The 14,784-nt window shown below is 45.9% G+C and overlaps 1 protein-coding gene across 3 annotated transcripts in view; it reads left to right on the top strand.

The window, feature by feature from the left end:
• The first annotated feature begins 1,366 nt into the window (after nt 1–1,366).
• Nucleotides 1,367–14,784, top strand: part of LOC135530947 (nondiscriminating glutamyl-tRNA synthetase EARS2, mitochondrial-like) — a 47,577-nt gene continuing 34,159 nt past the window's right edge. For all 3 annotated transcript variants that reach the window (XM_064959115.1, XM_064959114.1, XM_064959116.1), the window contains exon 1: nt 1,367–1,921. In XM_064959115.1, coding sequence (XP_064815187.1) covers nt 1,633–1,921 — 289 coding nt within the window. In that variant the 5' untranslated portion in view covers nt 1,367–1,632. The remainder of the gene's footprint in view (nt 1,922–14,784) is intronic.

Genomic DNA, 14,784 nt, shown 5'->3' with positions numbered 1-14,784 from the left:
CAGCGCGAGATATAGGTCTGAAAACGTGCCTCAACGCGGGGATGGGATGTGCCACTTGTACTCCACATTTTACCCATCCACACTGCGCCCATCGAGAAGATTCAAGTACTGCTAGTTTTCCCTCTTTCGTCCTCCTGCTAGCTTGTCGTTGCCACAGCGGCCATTTTGGAATGACAGTGTCAACAAAGACAGCTGTGGCTCCTGCTAGCTAGCATGAGCACAACAAGGGCGGTTTTGTGGGAAAACGGGCAGTATTTCAATCTCCTCGATGGAGCAGTGTCGATAAGGGTAAAATGTGAAGTACAGTGGCGTATCCCACCCTGCATTGCGGTTTGTTTTCTGCCCCATGTCTAGCGCAGGCGCCACAGTGTCTCAATGCAGAGATGATTGCATGCCGGCTCCAACGCAGTGTAAACAAGCGTGAAGGTTGGGCCGGTGTCTTCTGGCAAGGTGAATACTGAACATACACCCATTTGGAGACAGCAACACGGTCTCTGCATGGCTTCCCCTCTGTCCCCTGGCAAGGAATGTTACAGATGAGTGAATGTTCCCACCGTTTTCTAGGAAACCGGTGGAGGTGTGGTGTCATACCTGCAACCAATCAGAGCACACAAAAACATTTATTTAAACGGACCAATAGAAAAGCATACATTTCACATGACTACCTTAGTTACTCTTAATAAAGGTTCCTTCAGCCTGTTTACGACAGTCGTCAGTCAACTATGTTCCAATTATAATTGTTCACACCCACAGCGAACCTCTCGGGGTAAGATGTTCTAGTGATGGGAAACCGGGGCTTTCTGAGGCCACCGGGGCTTTCTGAGGCCACCGGGGCTTTCTGAGGCCACCGGGGCTTTCTGAGGCCACCGGGGCTTTCACCAAATTGTGCCCTATGATTGTTCATTACGCTGAGCTTTAACACAATCCACATTAGTGACATCTGCTGGTCATCAATGAAGAGCAATGTTTTGATGTTTATGTACGTTTTTTCCCACACTATTCATCAAATCCCCACAATTTAGAGGTTAGTCGCGAGTCTTCATAGGCAACGACAATCAGTTACCACATTGCAGGTTCGCACTTTCCATCCTGTTTCCCTTTTTTTTGCTGTCAAAAACTGAATCGAGGCCATTATCTAAGATGCTTTAGACATAAGCCTATACTATAGTCAATAAAGCGAATTGTTTAAACAACAATGTGCAGAAAGTGTGGCGTCATAAAACGATTTTCTAAATAATATTAATTCGTTCCGGATTCGGATTCGACCACTCTTTGTGTTCTGGGTATCAATATTCCATCCAATAGTTTTCACACTGCGCTTTTATCGGTGGGCGGACTTTTATTTTGAACAGAGCAAACCAGGAAGTGGTGTGGTGACGTCACGCGACAGGCATGTGTCGACAGTTTTAACGGTCAACTTCAGACACGATTAAATCAACAACGCAAATCGATCCTAAACAGCAAACATCGGTAGAAGGAATTTGTAAGAGCAATTTTCCCCCATCTCACAAAGACGCTCCTCTCCTTGTGGTGCTAAACGTTTCCGCGTTCAATAGCTAGCTAGCTGTCTGTAGCGAGTGGAACACATGGATAACTTTGTTTTGTAACTTCGGTAGTTAGCTAATTATTATCATGGCCCTGTCATTGTTTATACATTTCAGCACACCATCCAGATGCTTTCCAATACAAACGTGTACGCGGTGTTGCCAATACAGTACAGGAAGGAGCGTCCGTATACTCGATACCCCAGTGTTGTTGAAGAACACATTGACTTTCAACCGCAGTGGTGGACACGGCGGAAAGCAACAATACGTGAGGTTGAAGAGCTCGCAGAAGAGATGCTTTTCATCTGAATGTGACGAGGTTGCTCATCAGCATGAACATGGTGATGTGAGAGTGAGGTTCGCTCCGAGTCCAACAGGTAAAATAATGCAGCGAATTTGTTTTGGGGGGTGTCTACTGATTGGGATTTGAACCCACGACAGGCTGTTCATAGATAAACAATCAGGTGTGTTAGTGTTGGGTTAAAGCCTGCACAGTGCATATAGCTCTACAACCCTTGGGTTGGTTTTGAGCCGTGGCTAAAAGGAGTACGCTACAGGCATGAGGGACGCAGAATATAACCTGTACCTGCTATAACACTACTGTGACAGTGACGCCACCTAGCGGGACTGTTTACCGTGATGCCACACTGCAACGGCCCTAGTGGCCATTTTGGCTCTGACGAGGCTACTTACTTATGTAGGGACTAGGGTGCCATTTTGGCTCTGACGAGGCTACTTACTTATGTAGTGACTATGGTGCCATTTGGGATGCCAGCTATCTGTGCTTTACTGTACAACAAACTAGCTATAATTGACCCCTCGGTCTGTGGGGGGGGGGGGTACACCATGTAGACTAACTAACTATAATTAACCTCTAGGTTTTCTACACCTGGGGGGGTACACCATGTAGACTAACTATAATTAACCTCTAGGTGTCCTACACCTGGGGGGGGGGGGTACACCATGTAGACTAACTAACTATAATTAACCTCTAGGTTTCCTACACCTGGGGGGGGATACACCATGTAGACTAAAACTAATTAACCTCTAGGTTTCCTACACCTGGGGGGGATACACCATGTAGACTAACTATAATTAACCTCTAGGTTTCCTCCACCTGGGGGGGTAGACTAACTATAATTAACCATGTAGACTAACTAACTATAATTAACCTCTAGGTTTCCTACACCTGGGGGGGTACACCATGTAGACTAACTATAATTAACCTCTAGGTTTCCTACACCTGGGGGGGGATACACCATGTAGACTAACTATAATTAACCTCTAGGTTTCCTACACCTGGGGGGGGGATACACCATGTAGACTAACTATAATTAACCTCTAGGTTTCCTACACCTGGGGGGGGGTACACCATGTAGACTAACTAACTATAATTAACCTCTAGGTTTCCTACCCCTGGGGGGGTACACCATGTAGACTAACTATAATTAACCTCTAGGTTTCCTCCACCTGGGGGGGTACACCATGTAGACTAACTATAATTAACCTCTAGGTGTCCTCCACCTGGGGGGGTACACCATGTAGACTAACTATAATTAACCTCTAGGTTTCCTACACCTGGGGGGGATACACCATGTAGACTAACTAACTATAATTAACCTCTAGGTTTCCTACACCTGGGGGGGATACACCATGTAGACTAACTATAATTAACCTCTAGGTGTCCTCCACCTGGGGGATACACCATGTAGACTAACTATAATTAACCTCTAGGTGTCCTCCACCTGGGGGGGGGGTACACCATGTAGACTAACTATAATTAACCTCTAGGTTTCCTACACCTGGGGGGGGTACACCATGTAGACTAACTATAATTAACCTCTAGGTGTCCTACACCTGGGGGGGTACACCATGTAGACTAACTATAATTAACCTCTAGGTGTCCTACCCCTGGGGGGGGTACACCATGTAGACTAACTATAATTAACCTCTAGGTTTCCTACACCTGGGGGGGGGGATACACCATGTAGACTAACTAACTATAATTAACCTCTAGGTGTCCTCCACCTGGGGGGGTACACCATGTAGACTAACTATAATTAACCTCTAGGTTTCCTACACCTGGGGGGGCTGTGTACACCATGTAGACTAACTATAATTAACCTCTAGGTGTCCTACACCTGGGGGGGATACACCATGTAGACTAACTATAATTAACCTCTAGGTTTCCTACACCTGGGGGGGTACACCATGTAGACTAACTATAATTAACCTCTAGGTTTCCTACACCTGGGGGGGGATACACCATGTAGACTAACTATAATTAACCTCTAGGTGTCCTCCACCTGGGGGGTACACCATGTAGACTAACTATAATTAACCTCTAGGTTTCCTACACCTGGGGGGGGATACACCATGTAGACTAACTATAATTAACCTCTAGGTGTCCTACACCTGGGGGGGTACACCATGTAGACTAACTATAATTAACCTCTAGGTTTCCTACACCTGGGGGGGGGTACACCATGTAGACTAACTATAATTAACCTCTAGGTGTCCTCCACCTGGGGGGATACACCATGTAGACTAACTATAATTAACCTCTAGGTGTCCTACACCTGGGGGGGATACACCATGTAGACTAACTATAATTAACCTCTAGGTTTCCTACACCTGGGGGGATACACCATGTAGACTAACTAACTATAATTAACCTCTAGGTTTCCTACACCTGGGGGGGCTGTGTACACCATGTAGACTAACTATAATTAACCTCTAGGTGTCCTACACCTGGGGGGGATACACCATGTAGACTAACTATAATTAACCTCTAGGTTTCCTACACCTGGGGGGGTACACCATGTAGACTAACTATAATTAACCTCTAGGTTTCCTACACCTGGGGGGGGGGATACACCATGTAGACTAACTAACTATAATTAACCTCTAGGTTTCCTACACCTGGGGGGGGGGATACACCATGTAGACTAACTAACTATAATTAACCTCTAGGTTTCCTACACCTGGGGGGATACACCATGTAGACTAACTAACTATAATTAACCTCTAGGTTTCCTCCACCTGGGGGGGGTACACCATGTAGACTAACTAACTATAATTAACCTCTAGGTGTCCTACACCTGGGGGGGGTACACCATGTAGACTAACTAACTATAATAACCTCTAGGTTTCCTACACCTGGGGGGGGTACACCATGTAGACTAACTATAATAACCTCTAGGTGTCCTACACCTGGGGGGGTACAGCATGTAGACTAACTAACTATAATAACCTCTAGGTTTCCTCCACCTGGGGGGGGTACACCATGTAGACTAACTAACTATAATAACCTCTAGGTTTCCTCCACCTGGGGGGGGTACACCATGTAGACTAACTAACTATAATTAACCTCTAGGTTTCCTCCACCTGGGGGGGGGCTTCGTACAGCATGTAGACTAACTATAATTAACCTCTAGGTGTCCTCCACCTGGGGGGTACACCATGTAGACTAACTATAATAACCTCTAGGTTTCCTCCACCTGGGGGGTACAGCATGTAGACTAACTAACTATAATAACCTCTAGGTTTCCTCCACCTGGGGGGGGTACACCATGTAGACTAACTAACTATAATTAACCTCTAGGTTTCCTCCACCTGGGGGGTACACCATGTAGACTAACTATAATTAACCTCTAGGTTTCCTACCCCTGGGGGTACACCATGTAGACTAACTATAATTAACCTCTAGGTTTCCTCCACCTGGGGGGGATACACCATGTAGACTAACTATAATTAACCTCTAGGTTTCCTCCACCTGGGGGGATACACCATGTAGACTAACTATAATAACCTCTAGGTTTCCTCCACCTGGGGGGATACACCATGTAGACTAACTATAATTAACCTCTAGGTTTCCTACACCTGGGGGGATACACCATGTAGACTAACTAACTATAATTAACCTCTAGGTTTCCTACCCCTGGGGGGTACACCATGTAGACTAACTATAATTAACCTCTAGGTGTCCTACACCTGGGGGGTACACCATGTAGACTAACTATAATTAACCTCTAGGTGTCCTACACCTGGGGGGTACACCATGTAGACTAACTAACTATAATAACCTCTAGGTTTCCTACACCTGGGGGGGGGGGCGTACACCATGTAGACTAACTATAATTAACCTCTAGGTGTCCTACACCTGGGGGGATACACCATGTAGACTAACTAACTATATAAACCTCTAGGTTTCCTACACCTGGGGGGGTACACCATGTAGACTAACTATAATTAACCTCTAGGTGTCCTACACCTGGGGGGGTACACCATGTAGACTAACTAACTATAATAACCTCTAGGTTTCCTACACCTGGGGGGGGGTACACCATGTAGACTAACTATAATTAACCTCTAGGTGTCCTCCACCTGGGGGGGGATACACCATGTAGACTAACTATAATAACCTCTAGGTGTCCTCCACCTGGGGGGGGGTACACCATGTAGACTAACTAACTATAATTAACCTCTAGGTTTCCTCCACCTGGGGGGGTACACCATGTAGACTAACTAACTATAATTAACCTCTAGGTGTCCTCCACCTGGGGGGGGGTACACCATGTAGACTAACTATAATTAACCTCTAGGTTTCCTACACCTGGGGGGGTACACCATGTAGACTAACTATAATTAACCTCTAGGTTTCCTACACCTGGGGGGGGGGTACACCATGTAGACTAACTATAATTAACCTCTAGGTGTCCTCCACCTGGGGGGGGGTACACCATGTAGACTAACTATAATTAACCTCTAGGTGTCCTACCCCTGGGGGGGATACACCATGTAGACTAACTAACTATAATTAACCTCTAGGTTTCCTACACCTGGGGGGGGGATACACCATGTAGACTAACTATAATAACCTCTAGGTTTCCTACACCTGGGGGGGTACACCATGTAGACTAACTATAATTAACCTCTAGGTTTCCTACACCTGGGGGGGTACACCATGTAGACTAACTATAATTAACCTCTAGGTTTCCTTCCCCTGGGGGGTACACCATGTAGACTAACTATAATTAACCTCTAGGTTTCCTCCACCTGGGGGGGGGTACACCATGTAGACTAACTATAATTAACCTCTAGGTTTCCTACACCTGGGGGGGATACACCATGTAGACTAACTATAATTAACCTCTAGGTGTCCTCCACCTGGGGGGGGATACACCATGTAGACTAACTAACTATAATTAACCTCTAGGTTTCCTCCACCTGGGGGGGGCTGCGTACAGCATGTAGACTAACTATAATTAACCTCTAGGTTTCCTCCACCTGGGGGGGCTTCGTACACCATGTAGACTAACTATAATAACCTCTAGGTGTCCTCCACCTGGGGGGGTACACCATGTAGACTAACTATAATTAACCTCTAGGTGTCCTCCACCTGGGGGGGGTACACCATGTAGACTAACTATAATTAACCTCTAGGTTTCCTACACCTGGGGGGGGATACACCATGTAGACTAACTATAATTAACCTCTAGGTTTCCTACACCTGGGGGGGGATACACCATGTAGACTAACTAACTATAATTAACCTCTACACCTGGTTGTCCTAACTATAATTAACCTCTAGGTGTCCTACCCCTGGGGGTACACCATGTAGACTAACTATAATTAACCTCTAGGTGTCCTACCCCTGGGGGGTACACCATGTAGACTAACTATAATTAACCTCTAGGTTTCCTACACCTGGGGGGGGGGATACACCATGTAGACTAACTAACTATAATTAACCTTTAGGTTTCCTACACCTGGGGGGGTACACCATGTAGACTAACTATAATTAACCTCTAGGTTTCCTACACCTGGGGGGGATACACCATGTAGACTAACTATAATTAACCTCTAGGTGTCCTCCACCTGGGGGGGGATACACCATGTAGACTAACTAACTATAATTAACCTCTAGGTTTCCTCCACCTGGGGGGGCTTCGTACACCATGTAGACTAACTAACTATAATTAACCTCTAGGTTTCCTCCACCTGGGGGGGGCTGCGTACAGCATGTAGACTAACTATAATTAACCTCTAGGTTTCCTCCACCTGGGGGGGCTTCGTACACCATGTAGACTAACTATAATAACCTCTAGGTTTCCTACACCTGGGGGGGTACACCATGTAGACTAACTATAATTAACCTCTAGGTGTCCTCCACCTGGGGGGGGTACACCATGTAGACTAACTATAATTAACCTCTAGGTGTCCTCCACCTGGGGGGGGTACACCATGTAGACTAACTATAATTAACCTCTAGGTTTCCTACACCTGGGGGGATACACCATGTAGACTAACTATAATTAACCTCTAGGTTTCCTACACCTGGGGGGGGATACACCATGTAGACTAACTAACTATAATTAACCTCTAGGTTTTCTACACCTGGGGGGGGGGGTACACCATGTAGACTAACTATAATTAACCTCTAGGTGTCCTACCCCTGGGGGGGGTACACCATGTAGACTAACTATAATTAACCTCTAGGTGTCCTACCCCTGGGGGGGGTACACCATGTAGACTAACTATAATTAACCTCTAGGTTTCCTACACCTGGGGGGGATACACCATGTAGACTAACTAACTATAATTAACCTCTAGGTTTCCTACACCTGGGGGGGGGTACACCATGTAGACTAACTATAATTAACCTCTAGGTTTCCTACACCTGGGGGGGATACACCATGTAGACTAACTATAATTAACCTCTAGGTGTCCTCCACCTGGGGGGGGATACACCATGTAGACTAACTATAATAACCTCTAGGTTTCCTACACCTGGGGGGGGGGATACACCATGTAGACTAACTATAATTAACCTCTAGGTTTCCTACACCTGGGGGGGTACACCATGTAGACTAACTATAATTAACCTCTAGGTTTCCTACACCTGGGGGGATACACCATGTAGACTAACTATAATTAACCTCTAGGTGTCCTCCACCTGGGGGGGGTACACCATGTAGACTAACTATAATTAACCTCTAGGTTTCCTACACCTGGGGGGGATACACCATGTAGACTAACTATAATTAACCTCTAGGTTTCCTACACCTGGGGGGGATACACCATGTAGACTAACTAACTATAATTAACCTCTAGGTTTTCTACACCTCTGGGGGGGGGTACACCATGTAGACTAACTATAATTAACCTCTAGGTGTCCTACCCCTGGGGGGGGTACACCATGTAGACTAACTATAATTAACCTCTAGGTGTCCTACCCCTGGGGGGGGTACACCATGTAGACTAACTATAATTAACCTCTAGGTTTCCTACACCTGGGGGGGGGGATACACCATGTAGACTAACTAACTATAATTAACCTCTAGGTTTCCTACACCTGGGGGGGGGATACACCATGTAGACTAACTAACTATAATTAACCTCTAGGTTTCCTACACCTGGGGGGATACACCATGTAGACTAACTAACTATAATTAACCTCTAGGTTTCCTCCACCTGGGGGGGGTACACCATGTAGACTAACTAACTATAATTAACCTCTAGGTGTCCTACACCTGGGGGGGGTACACCATGTAGACTAACTAACTATAATAACCTCTAGGTTTCCTACACCTGGGGGGGGTACACCATGTAGACTAACTATAATAACCTCTAGGTTTCCTCCACCTGGGGGGGGTACACCATGTAGACTAACTAACTATAATTAACCTCTAGGTTTCCTCCACCTGGGGGGGGCTTCGTACAGCATGTAGACTAACTATAATTAACCTCTAGGTGTCCTCCACCTGGGGGGGGTACACCATGTAGACTAACTATAATTAACCTCTAGGTTTCCTCCACCTGGGGGGGGGATACACCATGTAGACTAACTATAATAACCTCTAGGTTTCCTACACCTGGGGGGGCTGCGTACACCATGTAGACTAACTAACTATAATTAACCTCTAGGTTTCCTACACCTGGGGGGGTACACCATGTAGACTAACTATAATAACCTCTAGGTGTCCTCCACCTGGGGGGGGTACACCATGTAGACTAACTATAATTAACCTCTAGGTTTCCTACCCCTGGGGGGGGTACACCATGTAGACTAACTATAATAACCTCTAGGTGTCCTCCACCTGGGGGGGGTACACCATGTAGACTAACTATAATTAACCTCTAGGTTTCCTACCCCTGGGGGTACACCATGTAGACTAACTATAATTAACCTCTAGGTTTCCTCCACCTGGGGGGGGATACACCATGTAGACTAACTATAATTAACCTCTAGGTTTCCTCCACCTGGGGGGGGATACACCATGTAGACTAACTATAATAACCTCTAGGTTTCCTCCACCTGGGGGGGGATACACCATGTAGACTAACTATAATTAACCTCTAGGTTTCCTACACCTGGGGGGGGGATACACCATGTAGACTAACTAACTATAATTAACCTCTAGGTTTCCTACCCCTGGGGGGGTACACCATGTAGACTAACTATAATTAACCTCTAGGTGTCCTACACCTGGGGGGGTACACCATGTAGACTAACTATAATTAACCTCTAGGTGTCCTACACCTGGGGGGGTACACCATGTAGACTAACTAACTATAATAACCTCTAGGTTTCCTACACCTGGGGGGGGGGTACACCATGTAGACTAACTATAATTAACCTCTAGGTGTCCTACACCTGGGGGGATACACCATGTAGACTAACTAACTATATAAACCTCTAGGTTTCCTACACCTGGGGGGGTACACCATGTAGACTAACTATAATTAACCTCTAGGTGTCCTACACCTGGGGGGTACACCATGTAGACTAACTAACTATAATAACCTCTAGGTTTCCTACACCTGGGGGGGGGTACACCATGTAGACTAACTATAATTAACCTCTAGGTGTCCTCCACCTGGGGGGGGGTACACCATGTAGACTAACTAACTATAATTAACCTCTAGGTTTCCTCCACCTGGGGGGGTACACCATGTAGACTAACTAACTATAATTAACCTCTAGGTGTCCTCCACCTGGGGGGGGGGTACACCATGTAGACTAACTATAATTAACCTCTAGGTTTCCTACACCTGGGGGGGTACACCATGTAGACTAACTATAATAACCTCTAGGTTTCCTACACCTGGGGGGGGGGGGTACACCATGTAGACTAACTATAATTAACCTCTAGGTGTCCTCCACCTGGGGGGTACACCATGTAGACTAACTATAATTAACCTCTAGGTGTCCTACCCCTGGGGGGATACACCATGTAGACTAACTAACTATAATTAACCTCTAGGTTTCCTACACCTGGGGGGGATACACCATGTAGACTAACTATAATAACCTCTAGGTTTCCTACACCTGGGGGGGTACACCATGTAGACTAACTATAATTAACCTCTAGGTTTCCTACACCTGGGGGGGGTACACCATGTAGACTAACTATAATTAACCTCTAGGTTTCCTTCCCCTGGGGGGTACACCATGTAGACTAACTAACTATAATTAACCTCTAGGTTTCCTCCACCTGGGGGGGGGGGGGGTACACCATGTAGACTAACTATAATTAACCTCTAGGTTTCCTACACCTGGGGGGATACACCATGTAGACTAACTATAATTAACCTCTAGGTGTCCTCCACCTGGGGGGATACACCATGTAGACTAACTAACTATAATTAACCTCTAGGTTTCCTCCACCTGGGGGGGGCTGCGTACAGCATGTAGACTAACTATAATTAACCTCTAGGTTTCCTCCACCTGGGGGGGCTTCGTACACCATGTAGACTAACTATAATAACCTCTAGGTGTCCTCCACCTGGGGGGGTACACCATGTAGACTAACTATAATTAACCTCTAGGTGTCCTCCACCTGGGGGGGGTACACCATGTAGACTAACTATAATTAACCTCTAGGTTTCCTACACCTGGGGGGGGATACACCATGTAGACTAACTATAATTAACCTCTAGGTTTCCTACACCTGGGGGGGGATACACCATGTAGACTAACTAACTATAATTAACCTCTAGGTTTTCTACACCTGGGGGGGGGGGGGCACCATGTAGACTAACTATAATTAACCTCTAGGTGTCCTACCCCTGGGGGGTACACCATGTAGACTAACTATAATTAACCTCTAGGTTTCCTACACCTGGGGGGGATACACCATGTAGACTAACTAACTATAATTAACCTTTAGGTTTCCTACACCTGGGGGGGTACACAATGTAGACTAACTATAATTAACCTCTAGGTTTCCTACACCTGGGGGGGATACACCATGTAGACTAACTATAATTAACCTCTAGGTGTCCTCCACCTGGGGGGGGATACACCATGTAGACTAACTAACTATAATTAACCTCTAGGTTTCCTCCACCTGGGGGGGCTTCGTACACCATGTAGACTAACTATAATTAACCTCTAGGTTTCCTCCACCTGGGGGGGGATACACCATGTAGACTAACTATAATTAACCTCTAGGTGTCCTCCACCTGGGGGGGTACACCATGTAGACTAACTATAATTAACCTCTAGGTTTCCTACACCTGGGGGGGATACACCATGTAGACTAACTATAATTAACCTCTAGGTTTCCTACACCTGGGGGGATACACCATGTAGACTAACTAACTATAATTAACCTCTAGGTTTTCTACACCTGGGGGGGGTACACCATGTAGACTAACTATAATTAACCTCTAGGTGTCCTACCCCTGGGGGTACACCATGTAGACTAACTATAATTCACCTCTAGGTGTCCTACCCCTGGGGGGGGTACACCATGTAGACTAACTATAATTAACCTCTAGGTTTCCTACACCTGGGGGGGGATACACCATGTAGACTAACTAACTATAATTAACCTCTAGGTTTCCTACACCTGGGGGGGGGATACACCATGTAGACTAACTAACTATAATTAACCTCTAGGTTTCCTACACCTGGGGGGGGATACACCATGTAGACTAACTAACTATAATTAACCTCTAGGTTTCCTCCACCTGGGGGGGGTACACCATGTAGACTAACTAACTATAATTAACCTCTAGGTGTCCTACACCTGGGGGGGGTACACCATGTAGACTAACTAACTATAATAACCTCTAGGTTTCCTACACCTGGGGGGGGTACACCATGTAGACTAACTATAATAACCTCTAGGTTTCCTCCACCTGGGGGGGGTACACCATGTAGACTAACTAACTATAATTAACCTCTAGGTTTCCTCCACCTGGGGGGGGTACACCATGTAGACTAACTAACTATAATTAACCTCTAGGTGTCCTACCCCTGGGGGGGGTACACCATGTAGACTAACTATAATTAACCTCTAGGTGTCCTCCACCTGGGGGGGGTACACCATGTAGACTAACTATAATTAACCTCTAGGTTTCCTCCACCTGGGGGGGGGATACACCATGTAGACTAACTATAATAACCTCTAGGTTTCCTACACCTGGGGGGGCTGCGTACACCATGTAGACTAACTAACTATAATTAACCTCTAGGTTTCCTACACCTGGGGGGGTACACCATGTAGACTAACTATAATAACCTCTAGGTGTCCTCCACCTGGGGGGGGTACACCATGTAGACTAACTATAATTAACCTCTAGGTTTCCTACCCCTGGGGGGGGTACACCATGTAGACTAACTATAATAACCTCTAGGTGTCCTCCACCTGGGGGGGGTACACCATGTAGACTAACTATAATTAACCTCTAGGTTTCCTACCCCTGGGGGGGTACACCATGTAGACTAACTATAATTAACCTCTAGGTTTCCTCCACCTGGGGGGGGATACACCATGTAGACTAACTATAATTAACCTCTAGGTTTCCTCCACCTGGGGGGATACACCATGTAGACTAACTATAATTAACCTCTAGGTTTCCTACACCTGGGGGGGGATACACCATGTAGACTAACTATAATTAACCTCTAGGTTTCCTCCACCTGGGGGGGGATACACCATGTAGACTAACTATAATTAACCTCTAGGTTTCCTCCACCTGGGGGGATACACCATGTAGACTAACTATAATTAACCTCTAGGTTTCCTACACCTGGGGGGGATACACCATGTAGACTAACTAACTATAATTAACCTCTAGGTTTCCTACCCCTGGGGGTACACCATGTAGACTAACTATAATTAACCTCTAGGTGTCCTACACCTGGGGGGTACACCATGTAGACTAACTATAATTAACCTCTAGGTGTCCTACACCTGGGGGGTACACCATGTAGACTAACTAACTATAATAACCTCTAGGTTTCCTACACCTGGGGGGGGGGGTACACCATGTAGACTAACTATAATTAACCTCTAGGTGTCCTACACCTGGGGGATACACCATGTAGACTAACTAACTATATAAACCTCTAGGTTTCCTACACCTGGGGGGTACACCATGTAGACTAACTATAATTAACCTCTAGGTGTCCTACACCTGGGGGATACACCATGTAGACTAACTAACTATATAAACCTCTAGGTTTCCTACACCTGGGGGTACACCATGTAGACTAACTATAATTAACCTCTAGGTTTCCTACACCTGGGGGGTACACCATGTAGACTAACTATAATTAACCTCTAGGTGTCCTCCACCTGGGGGGATACACCATGTAGACTAACTATAATAACCTCTAGGTGTCCTCCACCTGGGGGGGGGTACACCATGTAGACTAACTAACTATAATTAACCTCTAGGTTTCCTCCACCTGGGGGTACACCATGTAGACTAACTAACTATAATTAACCTCTAGGTGTCCTCCACCTGGGGGGGGTACACCATGTAGACTAACTATAATTAACCTCTAGGTTTCCTACACCTGGGGGTACACCATGTAGACTAACTATAATTAACCTCTAGGTTTCCTACACCTGGGGGGTACACCATGTAGACTAACTATAATTAACCTCTAGGTGTCCTCCACCTGGGGGGTACACCATGTAGACTAACTAACTATAATTAACCTCTAGGTTTCCTACACCTGGGGGGATACACCATGTAGACTAACTATAATAACCTCTAGGTTTCCTACACCTGGGGGGTACACCATGTAGACTAACTATAATTAACCTCTAGGTTTCCTACACCTGGGGGGGATACACCATGTAGACTAACTATAATTAACCTCTAGGTTTCCTACACCTGGGGGGTACACCATGTAGACTAACTATAATTAACCTCTAGGTTTCCTACACCTGGGGGGTACACCATGTAGACTAACTATAATTAACCTCTAGGTTTC

Source organism: Oncorhynchus masou, unplaced genomic scaffold, assembly GCF_036934945.1.
Source record: "Oncorhynchus masou masou isolate Uvic2021 unplaced genomic scaffold, UVic_Omas_1.1 unplaced_scaffold_1465, whole genome shotgun sequence".
NCBI lineage: Eukaryota > Metazoa > Chordata > Actinopteri > Salmoniformes > Salmonidae > Oncorhynchus > Oncorhynchus masou.
This window is presented reverse-complemented; position numbering and strand designations above follow the sequence as displayed.